This window comes from Urocitellus parryii, chromosome 7 (assembly GCF_045843805.1).
Source record: "Urocitellus parryii isolate mUroPar1 chromosome 7, mUroPar1.hap1, whole genome shotgun sequence".
NCBI classification, from domain to species: domain Eukaryota; kingdom Metazoa; phylum Chordata; class Mammalia; order Rodentia; family Sciuridae; genus Urocitellus; species Urocitellus parryii.
In genome coordinates this window covers 33244318-33264482 of record NC_135537.1, presented here as the reverse complement: position 1 = coordinate 33264482, position 20165 = coordinate 33244318, and the positions used below count along the sequence as shown (strand labels likewise).

Sequence of the window (20165 nt, the reverse complement as noted above, 5' to 3'; positions counted from 1 at the left end):
GAGAGAGGAGGACAGTTGCAATTTGAGATACATCAATCAGATAGACCAAATTGAGGAAAAAGATTAAAGCAAAAATTTGAAAGAGTGGTTACCTGAGGGAAATTTTTTTCAGGTACAGAAACCAGACATAGCATTAGCTGTATGGCAGGAAAGCCTAAGGTGCATTTAAGGAAACTTAACAAGGCCATTGTGACTAATTGGAATAAGCAAGGGGGAGAATGGTAGAAAGAGGATACCAGAATTGGAGAAAAGGGCAGCAGAAATGCATGTTTTGTAAGTCACTGTGGAGACTTTGGCTTTTCCTTTCTGTCAGTGTAATTTATTAGATTCTTCAAGAGATAGTTTAAATATCACCTACTGGAAACACTTAATAATTCTGGGATAGTCTGGTACTTATTTTCTTAGCATTTAAAGTTTAGACTCTCTATAAGTTGCTTTATTGATTGATGTTTTGATTATTTTTCCATTTCTATTATGAACATTTTATTATCTTATTGTAAGATATGAGTATAGTGCACATAACAGAATAAGTATATTTTTATATGCAAAAGCAAAACCTGTAAGTTTACTTGTAACATAAAATGACATTTCAACAATATATCCTAAAGATTCTTAAAAAGTAAGAGGAGCCATTTTTATTATTCCTTATGTATCATTTCAGGTTCTAGCTCATTTGAATCTCAAAAAATGGATCGGCCTTCTATTTCCGTTACCTCTCCCATGAGCCCTGGCATGTTGAGGGATGTTCCACAGTTCTTATCTGGACAACTTTCAGTATGTAGTCAATAAATTAATTTTTCTTTGTGGAATATTATATTGTTTTTAAAATATGATATGTTAGGTTTTTGTAAGCCAAGTTTTTCCTAGAGCATAATTGTAATTTAACCACCATTGTTCTCATTGTTATTAATTTTAACTAATTGAAATTCAATTTTGAATAATCTTCATAGTGCCTTCTCTATTAAAATTATGTTTTGTGTAATTATTGACAGATTTTGTGAAGACACTACCTATTTTTTTTCTTAATAATTATTCTAAAACTCAGGTTATGATTTTTGCTCTATATTTTAAAATGACTATAAATTGTCAAAATTTTTAAGAGAAATAAATGTTGTGCTGTACAAAGGTACTACTTAAGATAAAAGTAGCTTCATATATATATATTCTTCCCTACTTTCAATCTTAAGGAAATTTGGGGCTTTCTGGGTACGGTGGCACATGCCTATAATCCCAGTGGTTTGAGAGGCTGAGGCACAAGGATCCCAAGTTTAAAGCCAGCCTCAGCAAAAGTGAGGTGCTAAGCAACTCAGTGAAATCCTGACTCTAATAAAATACAGAAAAATGCTGAGGATATGGCTCAGAGCTTGAGTGCCCCTGATATCAATCCCTGGAATTCTCCTCCACAAAGATGAAATTTGGCTCGAATATCATAATAATGATTGGATTTTTAAATATTGCTCTGAAATACAAGGATACTGGAGATTTTCTTTGTCAACAAAGAAAACCAAATATTGGGGAGACATATAGTAAATTTCTTGAATATGCTAGGTAATTTCACATTATGTGATCTTTCCTTTGTTCATTTTCTGATCAAAAGATAAAAGTTCAATAACACATTTTATGCTATATCCATATTAGAAGAGTTTTGCAAATTTAAGTCCTCACTTTTTATTATTTTTCAGTTGTTAGAACATTTTAGTATATTTATTCAGTTTTATTGTCCTTAATGTTGATGTTTAGTTAACTTGAAGTTTCATGAATATTAGAAAAGTATTTAGATTCCCCTAGTCGAGACATTGAATTTTGGTTGAAAATATTATAGTTTAAACTAAAGTATCTTGGGCTGGTATATATAGTGCAACAGAAATAGCTTTTTGTTAAATCAGCTAAAACATTTTTTTTTTAAGTGGGGGATGGTATAGTCTTTGATTTTTCTGAAGCATTTTCATTTAATTAAAAGGAAATGTGGGAAGATAATAAAAATAAAAATTATGATCTTAAAATTATTGAAGAAGTTATTAGACATGTCTCTTCTGGAACTATTTTGATCACAAAGCTGATAATAACAGAAAAATTATGCAAGAAAGAATAAGGAATACTGTTAGGAGATTTTGTGTGTCTCACTAAAATAAGCTTCTTCCCTTTATTATTTTCTTTTCTCTTTTATAAGTAGACTTAACTTTTTCATTTGAGCACCATGGTCTTTTTTCCATTCTCTAGAATAAGTTTCTACTTATTGTCTTACATGTATTAACATGTATAGTTACAACAAATTTATGTGTTTTTTCTACCATCTTAGAAAACATTAGTGGGTTAGGTATTGTATTTTATTATGACTCCGTTTAAATAGGTCATCTTTAAATAATATTTGGGTGGGTTATGTTAGATGATTCTAGTCCATAAGTAAATCTGTGTGTGTATGTGTGTGTTTGTGTGTATGTGTGTGTTTGTGTGTGTGTGTGTGTTTATGTGTCTATGTGTGTAATTAGCTTGAGTTGGTTGAGGGAGGAGCAAAAATTGAATTTTCATAATAAGAATATGTTTTCTCCTATGTTCGTATACAAATTGGAGTAGGAGGGTAAGGTTAGGAGCATAGGGCAGAGATTCAGACAGTTTCAAAGGTAGCTAATTGTCCTTATGGTTCAAAATTAATATGGTATGAAGGCGAGGCTGCTAAATATTTGGAACAATATAAAACCAAAAGTTTCATCTCTAAATGTATGTACAATGATATAAAGAATTTTAGATTTACAAATGATGTTGGTTTAAATCCACATAATTAAAATTTAATGTGTATCCCATTTTCTCATTTTCTTACGAATTGGAAGGAATATGCTCTAGCATGATATTTGTGAAACTTCAATTGCATATGTTTTGAAATTACACATACACACACCACATCCCTGTATATAAAAGATATTAATTATAAACATAATACCTATTTATTATAGATAGGTAGAAAATATAAAAAATTAAATAAAAAATAAAAATCACCTATAATTCTGATACCATCATTTAACCAGTCACAATATATAAATCTTTAAATAAAAATAATAAATTTGTACATCCTGTTGTACACCTTTTTTATGTAATAGCATATTATAAACTTTTTCTCAGCTTAAAAATTTCTGATAAAATTGGGTTGGAGTTGTGGCTCAGCGGTAGAGCACTGTGTGCGAGGCCCTGGGTTTGATCCTCAGCACCACATAAACAACAACAACAAAAAACAAAACAAAAAAAACAAAAAACAAAAAAAATGTTAAACAAAAAAATATATTCTTTAAAAAATTTCTGATAAAATTATATTGTAGATATTTAGTACTTCATTTTAAGTTTAATTCATATATCATGTAATATCATATGATTTGTTTTATATTGCTGATTTCAAATTTTCATTATCATAAATATTGATGCCATGGAAATCCTTGAATCTAAATCTTGCATAATTTTGCTGGGGCCAATTTATTTTGTGAGAATAACTTTCCTGAAGTAAAATAACAATAATATGAAGTATAATGTAAAAATTTAAGATTATTGAAGTCTATTCCAAATTTTTCTACAATTTTTTTAAACAAATCAATGTCCAGTCATCTATTTAAAAAACACCCAGGGTCAGAAATACTACTATTAGTACTACTAATATTATTCCTAGGGCAAGTTCTTGAAAGTCTCAAGGCAACATTACATTTCTGTTTTCTTACATTTTATCTTTGGATTTTTTTTTCTTTCAGTGGGATTTTACTTGGCCCTATACCAAACTTACAAAATCATGAATTGCTAATGCTTGAGAAAAAAAGATAATTTGTATAGTATGTGGGCTGACCTTTCTAATATATTTGTTAGTTCATGGACTGATATTTTCTCAAATAGAAAATATACATATAAAATTTCTTGTTTACATGTTTATGCTCCAGTCCATTTTTTTTAAAAAAAATTGTATACAACTTATTTTCTCTACAGACTTATCATGTGACTGCCAGTATTTTAGGGTATAAGTGTGAAAGTGTCATTAATGTATTTTGTGAAAAAATCAGCTTGAGTTCAGGTTTATGTCACTTGGACTATATGTTAGCCTTTTCCGTGACAGCACTCTTTTGTTGTCATTCTTTTTAAAAAAATATGTGTTTTAGAATTTAGCAGTTTATGCCTTCAGAAGATTATCATTATAAATCTTAATATTTTAAAATTAATCTATAGTCTTTGTCTAATTTTAAGGTAAAATAAAACTTTTGTTTTTTTTTAAAGTGAGAAAAGATTCAGAATCCTTTCTATAGGAACTCAGAAATTGATTCTATTGACAATTTAAAAATTTTTAATATGGATTCTATGATTGATTTATGGTTGCAGAGTTTCCACAAGTTACTTTAATATTTTTGTGACTTTATTTTTAGTAAATATTGTAAATATCCATTTTATATTATCATTTAGTGGTAATAAGTAACTTCAGAGTAGTTGTGTGCCTTTTATATCCTCTTGGAAACTTGGAGCCTTTAAAAAAATGTTCTATAAAGTTTTTCCTCTGAATTTTAATCTTTTATAATTCATTGTCATAACTGTTATTCTGGAAGTATTGCATGAAAGACAAGATAGGGGTACAGAAGTGACAAAAAATGCAAAATAGATCATGGTGTACAAATTAAAATCTTTCATTTATATGGAGCCAGAATTGTAATAAACATTACATCTTTCATGCTTGAAATAAATGAATTAATAATAATTATCAATTACAAAGCAGCACAAGTACTTCATTATTCCTATCTGAGATACCTAGACTCCATAGAGATAGAAAGTGCTCAGTGGCGGGATGGTGAGACAGGGGAATGAGGAGTGATTAAAATACAGAGCATTTTTCTGGTGAGTGATGAAAAAGGTTTGAAACTAGGGAATGGTGATTATTCCATAGCATCAGAAACTCAATGATTGCCACTGAATTGTATATTTTAAAATGGTTCATTGTATATTTTATGAATTTCACTTGAATTAAAACCCACCAAATTCTAAATGTATTTTTACAGTCACTTTAATGTATGGATGCCTGGGTGAAGATTCATTTTAAAAAGGCTAACTTCAGAAATCTGTGAATTGTCAGACTGAAATCATTTTAGAAGTAGAAAAATGTTTAAAGGATTAATTTATTTCAAATACTATTCCTTTTAAAGTAAAATTTTGGTTTTTTGAAGTAATATTTTCTTCCAAAATATTTCATTATCTTGATATATTTGGTTAGAGCAAAATAGGTGGAAAGCCAAGGAAAATAAAATGCATTTCTTGAGTACCTTGGTAGTCCATTTGTTCAGCATGTCTAGTTAATCTCTGTGAATTTCATATACCCCTTCTTCCATTTGCTAAAGAATTATCTGCCCAGGATATGCAGACAGATATCATAAACACACTCCGCATCTGAGTAATTCTTCCTATGGCCATATGGCCATATGAAAAGGAAGATAGCTTGGATTTGAGACTTTGGTCTTTGGAGGGAGGGGGGAGATATGACTCATAATTAAATGTCTGCTTTTCTTTGGGTTTTAGGTTTATATCTTAAATAGCATCTGTCCAATGATAGTTGAATTGGGCAATAGTCCACCTATTCCTCACTGTTTCCGTGTAGCAGTGGAAAAGATAGAAAGAAGCTTTTAACTATTTATAACTTGAAAGAAGGAGACAAGAGAGACATCTGTAAGAAATATGAGGAATGGGATGGAATCCTGGTGAGAAAAGCAGAATTAAATGTCTTAAAATCCATTTTCAAATCCAAAGATACACATCTAGTTTTGGTCTTGATTTGACCATTGACATGCCTGGCATTGACATGCCTGGATTCTGATTATTGTGGTATCTTTTGGGAATGGTTTCAAAATGAAAGCAAAAAAAAAAAAAAAAAGTCAGTAAAGAAAAGAAATTTTATTCTAAGAATTTGAAATAGAATGTTTTTAATCAGAACGGGACTCCACTTCCTGTCTTTACATTATCTTGTGTTTTGAGTACAGGCAAGTATATCTATATCTTTTTTTATGTCTTTGTTTCCTCATCTGCAAAATTGGGGATAATAACAACTAGCGTTGTTGGTAATGGGAGCCAATAAACTTGCAAAAAGTTGTCATTAAAGGCTTGAAAAAATATTAAGACCTGTATAGACAGTAGTGATGAGATATTGTCATTAATCAGCATGATTAGTAATAAATAATAATGTCTCCAATTATAAACACTAAATGTCTGAAGATAGTGTTTAGTACTAGAAACTGGTATAGATTCTTAAAATGTGAATCATCAATTATGTGCATCCCAGCACACTTTTATCTTAATGTGCTTTTTTATTTGTTGTTTGTTAAAGAAATTCTAAAACCAAGTTGGCTAAATTTTTTTGTATGGTTAAATTTACATCATTTTGGAAAAGTTCCACAATTACTTCCACAGATGACTTTTTCAATAATAATTCTATAATACTTTTTTTAATCTAACTTCTTTTTGGACTACACTTTTTTCCTAGGTACAGTTGACCCTCCATATCCATGTATTTTGTATCCACAGGTTAAACTGTGAATGAAAAGTATTAAAAAAAACCTGTACTACACATGTTCAGGCTTTTGTCATATCATTATTTTCCCCAAAATACAGTATAATAACTATTTATATAGTAGTTACATTGTTTCAGGTATTATAGGCAATTCAGAGATGATTTAAAGCATAAGGGAGGGTGTGTGTATGACATTTTTCATAAGAAACTTGAGGATCAATGGGTTTTGTTATTTGCTGTGTCCTGGAACAAACCTCTATGGATACCAAGGCCTGTAGTATGTAAGAGTAAGAGTAAAATCTGAATTTTTTGATTCCTGGGTTATATTTACAATCATTCTTTCAGAATATACAGGCCCAAACATGTTATTTTATCTTAATTCCCGTTATGTTGACTACATTTTAAAATCCTGATTAAATAAATATAATAGTTTGTATAGTTTTAATGTATCTTAACATTTATCAATATTAATTTACTTATTAGAATTATTTAATTTAAAAAAAGTAAGTTGTCATGAAAATATTGTATTTAAGGGATAGTTCTATGTCTTTATTTTTACTTTTGGTCTTTTAGTTCCAGCGTGTTGTCCTTTTTGGTTTTGTTTTATTGCTTTTTTCTTTAATTTTGCTTACCAGAGCCAAAGCCTTAGTAGAAGAACAACGCCTTTTGTTCCTAGGGTTCAGGTAAAGGCCTTGTCTGCCTGATAGAAATTAAATTGTGTTTTATCCCTTATTTGTATGTTTTTGGAAAATGCGTAGTAGGAAAACTTGTTTTGGTATGTTGCTCCAAGTCATATTATTGACTTTCAAATCATTTGATGAGCCAGCTTGTAAAACTTCTGCATGGGGATTAGAATACTGAATAAAAATTTAAAGAGACAATCTCTGTTAGTGATTTTATATGATAAAATAAAACTTTTAGGTTTCAAAGTGGCATTTAATATAGATTTATTGTATATTTCAGTTAAATATGTAACATTATAGAAATAACAGTTTTATACTGTTGATATTTTTCTTTGTTACACTAAGATTGCTGTCTCTTTAAATCATTCATTATATTACTTAACATCTACATTCTCTTGCATTTTCCAAGCAATGACTCCTTGGGGAGATTGGCAAATACATTTGTACCTTATTTAAAATGTGAATTATATGCATACTGTATACAAGGTTCAACTTTTGGAAAGAACATTACTTTGAAAGAACAAAATCCAAATCCAACTGAAATGTGTTTGGCTTATTTTGTTTATATTATATCATTCCATTTAATTTATTGTAATATTTGGGTACAAGTTGTTTGCCTGTTTTCTCTAGGAAACCTTTATATGGTAAAATAATGTCAATATAGTATTTTTTAAAAGTAGTATTATGCCTTCCTTGCTTTGCTGCATGTTTTTAAGAATTTGCTGATTTTCAATAATAGTTACTTTGTTTAAATTTTAGAGATCAAAATTATTTTAGTTAATATGGCAGTATAAAATACTTATGTACTGTTTAGCTTCTACTTAGAAAAATTAAAAACTGTTACATGGTAAAGCTGGGATGATAATCAAATTGAACAATTAGAAGGATACCAAGATTTTATTAAAGAAATTAATTGAGCATGAAAATTTTCAGTACTAGAATTGTGAAAATATATTTGTTATATTTGGGGAAATCAAGAGCTATATTTTAATCATTTTTTAAGAGTACAAATCAGAAATTTAAGAATATGATACAATTAGCTAACTAGTGAAATATTTGAACTGGATGTCTATTAAAAACTTAAATTTTTAGTTTAAGTCCTACAATATAAATGAAAATTAGGGCTATCAAATATCCAGTGTAAGACAGCATATAAAAAGGTGCAATTTTGATTAAATAATGAGTAGAATTAAAATTTACTTGTTTCCTACCTAAATTATTTTAATAGAATATACTTGGAAAGTACAATTTAAATAACTATAAAAGACCATTATGAAAATATGAATGCCATATCCTAATATTGGTTTGTATGAGAATTGAATGATATTAGTGATTTTTTTTGTTTTTTCCATGGCATGAGGAAATATGAAAAGAATACTCTTTATGAGATTTATGAAATGTATCTCAACTGTTTAATGATTTTTGAGCAAAATTATTGCCTCTGAAGATGGTAACAAGTGCTTAGTCTTAAGCCTTTGAAAATTTTTCACAATAATCAATAATTTGTTCACATAATTTTGAGCTCAGTCTCATAATGATAAATATTGTCTATGTTTTTAAATTTTAAAGTTTATTGGAAAATTGTTTATTTTAACATTTCAAAATCCTTTTTTCTTTGAGGTGTCAATATTCATGTTATGATCCTTTGAGAAGGATTTTTAATATCTTGAAAGAATAAAGCCATAAACTCTTTTATTACTAGTGAAAAATAAAGAACATAATAATTATTAATGTGATCTTAGTCACACATTTTAGAGGAACTGTGACACTATCTACATCTCTTTCATTTCATATACAGTGAAGCATTTCTGCATTTATTTTTTATTTGTTTTCTTCTCATGGCATTTGCCAAAAGAATATTTAACTCTTCACTCCACCCATACTTATGTATCTGTATTTTTATATTGTTAGACATGCAGATGTTTGAACTTTTTCTCCTTCACTGGAGACTTTTTCCTTCAGGTTGTTGATTCCTTTGCATAAGGCAGTGGTTCTCAAATTTTAGTTATCTTAAGGTTCACTAGGAGGACTAATTAAAATGTAAATTCCAAGGCCCCATTCTGATAGAATAGCTGAAGGTGGGCACAGAAATTTATAACTTTTAAATAAATAAGTCAGATAATACTACTGTAGGAGTTTGTTAGCCAGACTTTGATAAACATTTTTTAAGGTCTGAGTTTTGAACTTAGAAACTCTTAAAAAAAAATTGCTGTACAATAGGAAGATAATACCTGTATTAATCATAAAGACAATAGAATGAATATAAAAACTAGTAATTAATTTTTAAAATTTGGATATTTCTTACTCTTATTCCTATAAGAGGACTAATTCTTTTTAGAAAAATAAAAGGGTTAGATATTATTTTCTCTACTCTTTTGGGCTGTTAGTATATCTCTGCTAAAAGTTGCTTAGTCTCTTGTTATCTAGAATATGAAGTGAGGCACTCAGGAAAGCCATGGTGGAATTGGAACTGAACTACCAGTGTTCCAGATATGATCAGAATTTATTTTTACCTGTAATTCTCAAGTTTCAAATTTTTGGTTCCTTTTCAGTTTCAAGATATTGGTCAGAGATGTACTGAGTTCTGAACCAAGATGTGGATCAGAGCCATAGTTATCATAGATCTTGATATAATAGAATCAGCTATTTAGGTGTGAAGGTGTGAATTATGTGTGTGAAGATGATACCTGTTACGTGAAATGAATTCAACACTGGATGTGAAGTTCCAATCCCTAATTATGGCACAGTGATATTATTCACATTTTCTTATCACATGTTATAAAGTGAAATCTTATTATTCTAAGGATGTGATGCATTTGCTTCACTAAAGACAAAGGACCTTTATGTATGAAAAAGTAAAAAAAAAATAAAAAATTATTAAAGCTTTAAATGTGAACTGGAGGAATCAATTGACCAAAGCTACTATTAAATCCTCTTTGCTCAATCTTTGAAATGTCTTGCTGTGGAATAACATGAAACATTTACTTGAAAATACCCCATGAATATCACATAAATAACTTACTATCTTCTCAATTCGTTTTGAGGATTTATTCTAAACTCATTATAGGGAAAACAAAATGAACTATAATGATTCTTGCTTAGAAAACAGAGCATTGATCATATTGCTCTTTAATTATGATAGTATAATTATTATGTGAATATTAATAAAGAATTAGGATTATAAGCAGTCTGAGTGATTTATCAATTAAAACAAAATATATGAACAAATTCTTTTATTCATTGATGTTATTATAATATATTCTTTTATTTTATATTTTACTTAAATGAAATTTATATTTTGTGTTAATGTTAGTGTAAGACAATGGTGTGAAGATATTAGAAATGTAAACATGTATTGGCAGTACATGTTTGAGCTGATAAATGAATATTTTTGCTTTTCAGATAAAACTATGGTTTGACAAGGTTGGTCACCAATTAATAGTTACAATTCTGGGAGCAAAGGATCTCCCCTCTCGGGAAGATGGGCGACCAAGGAATCCTTATGTTAAAATTTACTTTCTTCCAGACAGAAGGTAGGGATATGAAATAAAATAGATATTCTCGGAAATAAGTGGGAAAATATTAATAACAAATGAGTGTTTTAATTCTATATTATTTGTGTTTTTGTATTATACCAGTCAGATACTTTTGAAATCTAACATAAACATAATCATTCTTAGTAATCAGAATAATGCCAATCAAGTATTTGAGATTATTCTTAAATGTGTATTAAATATGCATTATATATTATTAAATATTTATTTTAAGCATGTGTGAATTGTTTTTGAATAACATGTATTTATTTATCAAATTCATGAAAATTTATAACCCTCAAAGTCAAATTTTTATCCAAACTCTAGAGACAAAAGTTGGAAATGATCCTAAAAATATTCATATTTGTCTACAATTTATACCTCCTATTACATGATATTGTTTCACTCTATTCCACAAAATTAACAAGTGCATTTCATTACCCCATATTAACAAGGAAACCCACTAGACTCAGTTTCAGTTTCTTCAAGTATTATTTGTTTTGATTTTAGTCAACATAAATGATATTGTCTGCCTCCATTTAAATAGAGGTTTAGAATTAGAGGAATATCAAAATAATCTAATCTTTTTGATTTTAGGCATGTAAAAATGAACGGGTCTGTGCAGTTGGGATCATTAAAACAAGGAGAATGTAATGATACTAATTACCCTTTCCTCAGCTATTGCCTCCCCTGGTTTCCAAGGCAGAGTGCTCTCAAGAGCAGGTCATTTTTCTCAGGTCAGAAGTGGCTGCACACAGATGTGATCCTAAACATGTTCATACCTTTTCAGATTCTAATTTTCTTTTTAGTTCAAATAGAAAGTTCATTAGGGTTCATTTGTATGTCAAAGTATCATCTGAACAACAATCTCAGCAAAGAAAAGGACAAAAGAAAGTAAATGATTAATAAAATCCTTATGGTTTATTTGATATATATTTTGAAGTGAGAATTGTAAAACAAATTCCTCATAACATATCAAGGTGCCACAACATCTGGTTATTAGAAACTATTTGCCATATAATTTTACTTTATAAAGTTTACTTGAAGAAAATTGTTCTCTAACCAATTAGATTATCTTTTGGAGAGAGATATATGTTGAACTGTAAGAGACAAAAGGACATTCGTAATTAGAGCCTAGACTTCATAGCTTCATATAAGTCTAGACTTCAGGTGAATGCCAGATGTCACAGCCAGATTAGCCTATCATCCTGGTAGTGAAGTCACATGACTTCTTACAGTAGTAGGATTTGTTACCCTAAGCATTGTTGATATGCCATGATAAAAATGTACAGGAAGTGCTACATTATCATGTTTTTATACACATACATGACTTTCGTTTCTACTAATTCAAATCTTTAAAGAGAAACATTTTTTTTAAAGATGGCAAACTTCTATCAAATTATTGAATTTCTTTTTTGATTTGCCTTTTTTAAAAATTTTTATTTTTCACTTATTATACAACCTCTCTTCCTTCTTTCTGAGCAGATAGAAGTTAAAATGGTGAGGTATTCCTCCTTATCCAGTCCCTTATATTCTAAATATAGCATTGTTTTCTCTTTTTTTTAATTTCAAGGAATTAAAAAAAAATTTGTTGTTGTTGATAGACCTTTATTTATTTGTTTTTTATTTATATGCAGTGCTGAGAATTGAACCCAGTGCCTCACACATGTCAGGCAAGTGCTACTGCTGAGCCCCAGCCCCAGTTCTGATATCAAGGAATTTGAGAGACACTTGAAATTTTTTTTCTGAGATTATATCTCATCTGAATTCTTTGTTAGTTTATCAGGTCTTTGATAATTGTTAGGTAAATTTTGTAGCTGTCTTTGTTGAATGCATTGTATTAGGGTTTTATTTCTAAAGAATTCTCTGCTTAACTTAGAAACATTATTGTTGACAGTTAACTTATCCTGTCAACTTTTTTTTCCGCTGTTGACACAATTTATAAACACTAAACATAAATAAAGGAATATTTGTGCTTTGGTTATAAATTTCACTTTTCCTGGCAATATTTTAGAGAGAAATGCTTGAACAGATGAACATAGAAAACAATTCATGCTTTTTTTTGTTGTTGTTGTTGGTAAGGTTTTGTGGAGGAGCAAATGAAGCTACACAAAGAAATCTACTCTAGAATCTCAGTTGAGCTATTAGAAAATTACTACAGTGCATAACTTACTAGTGCTATAAAAAATAACTGGGAATACTATGCACTCTTTCTAATATCTTGAAGTAAATTTGGTTAACAATGTATATTTCTTTCTTTCAAACACCACATAAAAAACATGCTATTATTAAGTCAAATGGAAAGCAAAAGTGCTGATTGCATAAAGATAAATAAAAAAGGCTTTAGGCTCTTTTTATTTTTACAAAATTTTAACTATAGGCTTAGCATCTTTAAAAATCTGTAACTGCTGTCTTGAACATCTTCATAGATCCTAACTGATTTTGGTTTTTAAGTAGTTTTAGCACTTTTTCAGTGCTTGACTTTATATCATGATATGATTCTGGAGGCTTTGATTATAAATCTAAAAGAAAGTAAAACTCATTGTTTTTAACTTGCTGAAAATAAAGTTATTTTTTTCATGGTTCTTTTTATGAATTGGTGCTTGGGCATATACTAAATAGCTCTATTGAATTGTAATAATAGAGGTTAGATTTGTAGGGAAATTTAGAAATTATCTTTTTCCCTTTCTACCCATTAAAGAAATCCCTTATAAAATGGTCATTCTTTGAGAGCTCTTTTCAGTTCTTTAAAAGAAAGTTCTTGGCTTATTCTCCCCTCCTTTCAGATTTTAGTGTAAACCATTTAAATTAGATAGTCAGCTCGTATTAAATATTTCCTTCCTGGTCTTCTTGGTAGGAACTATGTCTTTTGACAAGGTCTCAAAATTCGTTCTTTCATGGATGGAATTTATGTGGATGCCAGATGAACATTTGTTAACAATTTAAACGAAGGAAGCGGGGAGAAAGAGCATTAATCATTGTCTTTGTTATTACAAGTTGAGTATCCCTTATCCAAAAATGCTTGGGATCAGGAGTGTTTCAGATATCAGAATTTTTCAAATTTTTTTGAATATTTGCATATATATAAGAGTCATCTTGGGAATATGACCAAAGTCTAAATACAAAATTTCATTTAAATTTCCTATAAGCTTTGTACACATAGCCTGAAGGTCATTCTGTACAATATTTACAATAATTTTGGTGTGGAATTGTCCATTTGTGGCATCATGTCAAAATTCAAAACAGAATGGATTTTGGAGCATTTCATATATTATATTTTTGTATTAGTGATGCTTAACATGCATTCCTTTTATTTAGTTATTCTTACATCCTATATATACATATATATATGTATATATAATATGACTTCTTTTTCATGTATAGCAATAAAATCTAGGTGGGTTTGCAAATTTAGTTTCATACAGTGCTTTCAAAATTGTATATTATCTTTTCTGTGTGTGTGTGTGTGTGTGTGTGTGTGTGTGTGTTGTGTGTGTTAACAAATTCATTATCAGTGTACCTAAAGGCAGCTTTCTCTCATGTTACATATAATGCTCTGGAAATACATAATTTTATTATGCAAGTCAAATCTATATTAAAACTTAATATTCCTAAAAGAAGTTGTGTAACTTCTGTTTTTTCAGAGATGTTTAGCCTTTCTTTGTTCTTTGTCCTATTTATTTCCTAGCTGCATTACTCAGCTTTCTGTGCTGTGACAAAATGTCTGAGCTAAACAACTTAAAAGGAGGAAAGATATGTTTTGGTTATGGTTTCAGTATATGGTCACTTGGTCCTGTCACTTTGGGCCTGTGGTAAGAGAGAACATCATGACAGGGAGTGCGTCTTTGAGCAGAGCTGCTTACCTCATGGTGGCTAGGAAGGAGCAGGGTGGGGGACCAGCAGCCAGAATCCCCAAATCCCATTCAAGGTCATTCCCTTAATGAGCTCAAGTCTTCCACCTAAGCCCTGCCTCCCACAATTTCCACCACCGATAGGCCATCAACAAGGTACCAAGCTTTTAACATTGTGCTTTTGGGGGACATTTAAGATCTAAACCATAACAGCAGCATTCTTAGAACAGTGCTGTGCTGAGAGAATTTGAAGCGTTAATATTATTCTAATTAGAGTTCATTTTTTTGTCTACTTCTCATTTTAAATAAGCTCCCCTAGTTTAAAGTTTACTTCCTAGATGATTTTCTCTATTTCTATACAGTTTTGATCCTCCTTAATAAATAGAATAGTGATCTCCAAAGAGGATGGAGATATACCATAGGGGGGATATATATATATACACACACACACAGTACCATGATATAATATGGTACAGCATGTGTATATTTTTAAATATACATGCAAATAGTGATGTGCTGTTTAAAACATGATAAAAATATGACATCAAAATAAGTATGAAACTGTTTTGAGTTGTAAGTCCCATCTGTCCAGATGATCCTCTTGTATCCAGCCTATATATTGTAGCTAGTTTACATAGAAACAATTTTCAATATTTTAGAAGACATGGTATGTTGAACAAGCAAATGGTATTTCTTGTATATAAGGAAGTAACTTTATAAAATGCATATAAATTGCTTATTAACTGAACTATCTGGATATGATATGTACATTGCAATTTACTCTTATTTTTATACAATTATATGTCAGTAGTTTAAATGAATACTATGTATAATTTTACTGGTCAATTACCATTTTGAAGGTTTCCAATAGAGCAATAAGTTAAAAAAATTTAGAGTTAAGATTATCCATTATTTACATTATTTTTATTTATTTATCTTATTTACACTTTGAGAGATTATATTTTCAATTGTTGGGCTTTGGAAAAAATTGAATTCCCGATATTATTGTCATACTTTTAAGTATGGCATAATAATACATCTTATAAATTTTAAAAATGTTTTAAAGATAATAATATTTGCAGTATGACAAATTTGTGATAGAATTTCACTTCTCCCCTGAGAAATTTTAAATTAATAAATCTTAGGGTGAACAGGGTTTTATATAAGTTTATATATTCTTTTCTTTCATAGTGATAAAAACAAGAGAAGAACAAAAACGGTTAAGAAAACATTGGAACCCAAATGGAACCAAACATTCATTTATTCTCCAGTTCATCGAAGAGAATTTCGAGAACGAATGCTGGAAATTACCCTTTGGGATCAAGCTCGAGTTAGAGAGGAAGAAAGTGAATTTTTAGGAGAGGTACCTGAAATTATTTAAAGTTCACATTATTTATGTTATTCTAAATGCTTTCTTTAATGACTATGAGTAAATTTTTATATTTCAAACATGAATAAGTAAGCATAATTTTTTAATTTAATAGAATAAATTGTGCTACTTACTACTTTAAAATAAAATGATAGCATAGAAAACAATGGCTCTAAATTATTTTTTATTAAAGCTTAGCATGCTGGTGATGGTGCACAACTATACTCCCAGCTACTAGGGAAGCTAAGGCAGGAGGATCAACTTGTGCATAGGAGTTCAAGGCTAATCAGAGCAACATACTGAGTCCCCATTTCAAAAATAAATATGTACATAAATAAATAAATATTATGTGATAGTTTTTACTGCTTATTCTTACTACAGAGATCTCAGTTGAATGATAGAATGTTTCTATTTCACAAAGTGCTTTGCTTTATATTATCATGTATATCTTATTATTGAACCAACTATACCACTAGTAAGTAGTTCAATCATTCATTCATGGATTACTTTTTAATGTAGAAGACACTGTGTTAAGGTCTGAGATTTCAAAGATGAATAAGGCATGTTACTTCATATTAGGCAATTTACAGTGCACTGGGGATTCAGACAAGTGAATGACAATTATAATATAGCTCGCCAACTGCTGTAAGAGGGAAACTACAAAAGGAATACATAATTCAGTAGTGTGACACTTCAGAAGTGTCAAAGGAAGGTTCCATGAGAACTGGAATGTGGCAAAATCAAGAGAAGTGAAATTCCTGCAAGGGAATAACAAGACATCAAGGCTGAGGGAATTTGGGGCAACCACATTGAGATTGGAAGGAAACATGGTTAGAAATGAGACTTGTGTGTTAAACTAAAACCAGATCATGTCATTTAATATAATATATTAAATTTTGATTTATCCTGGGATAATGGGAACCAATGATAACTTTCAAAAAAAGCCTGGCTCAATTGTCTTTGTACTTGAAAAAATATGTTTAATTGTAAGGTGATAAATATATTAGAGAGGAGCATCATAAGAAGCAGTTCTCCAGCTATTAGCATGCTAAGTTATCTACTTTCCAGCCTTTTCCAGTGTTTGTTTTTTCTGAGTAAATTAATTGGTAATCTCATGGGAAAAACAATAGTGAACAGAAATATAGAAATGAATGTTGTTAGCTAAGAAACCAAAGTAAACCAATTTGGGAAGAAGGGTAATACAGTTCTGAGCAGAAATTCTGAAGCGAGCTGCCTAGGTCTACATACTTGGCACTGCCACTTCCTGGCCTTGCATCCTTGAGCAAGTTATTTAACCTAGCTGTGCTTCAATTTTTTTCTCTTTATCCAAGTGGAAATAATACTGCAAACTGGGCAATCTAAGGTTTATATGAGGATTAAATAAATATGTTGTTTGTGTCTCTGCGTGTAAACATTTGGAACATACTGCATGCAATTCTAAAAATAATTAGGGAAAATTTGGACAGCATGAAATAATAACTTGCTCATTTTGCTCTTTATTCTTGTAGCTAAATAGTACAGCAATTTATTTTTATGTTGCAGGTCTCACTAACACAAGTGCAAACACTCAAAATTATGTAACACTGTAAAAGAGTAATTTATATCTACATTCTGATTTCTTTTGCAATTTAAAAAAAACATTCATATAATATGGTTTACATTAAAAGCTCCTTGCTTTTTTTCCTTTTCTGTTTTTTTCTCAATTGACAGGTGATAATTGTACTTTTTTTATGAGGTATAGTGTGATGTTTAGTGTTACTTTAATCCTTAGCTTGATGGTACAGTGTACACAGAGTTTTGAGTAAGACAAATGAATGCATTTTGCCTTTTTCTCTTATGGGCTGGTGTGATCTTAGACAAGTTCTTTTAATCTTTCTTAGGTCTTGGTATTCTGGTCTGTAAGATCAAATTGTAGATTTTTTTCTGACAATTAAGATATATAAAATAAAGCATGGTTCTTAATACACAGGTGCTTGAAATTTATTTTTCTCTCCTCATTTATGAATTCTAGTGAGATTATACTAGTGACGATAAAAAGAAAGCTTTTTAAATTAGAAAATAATGTGTGCATACATTATTATTGCAGACATTTTAAAAGTAAAATGTATTATTTATGTAGTGGCAATTTTAATAGCCTCTAGCATTTGGGTAGTGAAGGGTCTATGAAATAAATATTTTAGATATTTAAAACTATTAAATCACTAAGAAGTTAGAAAGAATTATCTTAGTTATTATCAAAATATATTGATAATTTTGAAACATCTATATTACCTTGTTATTTACTTACTTACTTTCATTATAATTATACATAGTAGCTGAGTTCATCATGACAAAATCATACATGCATGGTATGACCCACTCCATTGTAGTCACTGTTCCTGTCACCCTGTCCTTCCTACCTTCACTCTACTGATCCTCCATTTTTTCCAACCTTGATTGGTGCTATTCACACTATTATAGGTGAAATTCCCTGTGGCATATTTTTTGTGCACATAACTTAATTTTGTCAAATTTATTCTGCGTTACTTTTCCTTTCTTGTTCCTCTTCTCTCTTTCTTGATATCCACTGATCTTCCCTCTATCTTTATGATATCTGATCCCTGCTTCTTTGTTTTGTTTTAGTTTCACATATGAGAGAACATTTGACCCTTTATGTTCTCAGCCTGGATTATTCCACTTAGCATGATATTCTCCATTTCCATCTATTTACTGGAAAATGCCATATAAATGATTTTGGTTTTGATTTAACAGTATTACTATTATAATTATTATAAAAGTTAAAAGACCACTTAGGAGAATTTCCTTACTATTGGCATATTATAATAGTCCTTTGTCTCTTGGATTTTTAGATTTTAATTGAATTAGAAACAGCATTATTAGATGATGAACCACATTGGTACAAACTTCAGACCCATGATGTCTCTTCATTGCCACTTCCCCACCCTTCTCCCTATATGCCACGAAGACAACTCCATGGAGAGAGCCCAACTCGGAGGTTGCAAAGTAAGTTTTCAGCAAAATGTGTACTTTCATTGACTTTTTCTAATCTTGAGCATATTTCTGACTGAATTTAAAGTTCTAGTTATGGGTATTAAGAAGTATCTGTTAGTGTTTTCATAGCTACTATTAAAGCTTTTCAATTATTTGAGACACTAACATAAGGTTATACCTATAGCTTTTACTCATCACAATATTTAAGGGCTTAATCGTTCTATTTTGGATGCTGTGGACTAAATAAGCATAGTTATGTTTAAATCCTTATTCTTAGAATCTTAAATATAGGAATGATATAGCTAATAAAGTAGAGTTTGTTTGTGTAGCTGTAGATACTCAAATTAGTGATTTTCACTTTCATTGTCTCAAGTATTTTATGCCTATTATCGGTAGCAAGTATAGCATACTGTTTGAAATTATGAACTTTAATTTCAGGCTGAGTTTAAATTTTGATTCTTAAACTTTTGAGTTGAATAACTTGAGGCAGATGATCTCTCTATGCCTCAGCTTCCTCATTTATAAATGGAAATAATAATACCTACCTTACCAGGTGGTTAGAAGAATGAATTAATTTCAAGAACATAAATTGATATTATTGTCATTGTTCTTGTTATGATTATTAGTGTTTAGATTTTACCTTGGATTATATATAGTCTGACTAATATAATTGCATCAGTCCAGAGAAGTTTAACATAACCTCATAAAATTTTTCTATATTGAAAAGTGACATTGTTGGCTCTTTGCACTCACAATAATAGATTCTAATGAATCTATTATTGAAAGATAAGGTAGATAATTGCTGATTTGGATAGTAATCATGGAGTAGTTTACTTTTCACGGAATCTGATTTAGCAACATTTTTTGTCCAATACTGAAAGACCAATTGACATTAACTAAAATTCAGAAATGTCCATTTATTAGCACAAATGCTGTGTCATTTATTAATTATGGCAAGGTACCTGGCACCATAACAATTAACTATTGTGTATAATGGATTAAACCTTCCTGGTGAATGGGGGGGGCTAATTATGTGTATAATGATAAGTATAGAATTAAGAGCAGAAGATTGGTCTTATGGAATATTTAGTTAGTCACAGCAACACCTAAAGAAATATTTTGCTTCTTTAAAAATAATCTGTTGATTGGAGTTTTATTTTTACTAAATGTAATCTCATACACTTGAATAGTATTAATTGAATAATAGCGCTACCCTACTCACTT

At 29.9% G+C, this 20165-nt stretch overlaps 1 protein-coding gene across 37 annotated transcripts in view; it reads left to right on the top strand.

Annotated features, from left to right (window-relative positions):
* Positions 1–20165, top strand: part of Rims2 (regulating synaptic membrane exocytosis 2) — a 586271-nt gene that overhangs the window by 317580 nt on the left and 248526 nt on the right. For 31 of the 37 annotated variants that reach the window (XM_077801030.1, XM_077801026.1, XM_077801047.1 and 28 more), the window contains 4 exons: positions 662–774; positions 10600–10730; positions 15773–15944; positions 18800–18953. In XM_077801030.1, coding sequence (XP_077657156.1) covers positions 662–774; positions 10600–10730; positions 15773–15944; positions 18800–18953 — 570 coding nt within the window. Of the gene's footprint in view, positions 1–661; positions 775–7149; positions 7198–10599; positions 10731–15772; positions 15945–18799; positions 18954–20165 lie in introns of all 37 variants that reach the window. The other 6 variants (XM_077801029.1, XM_077801043.1, XM_077801028.1 and 3 more) reach the window with 1 other exon arrangement.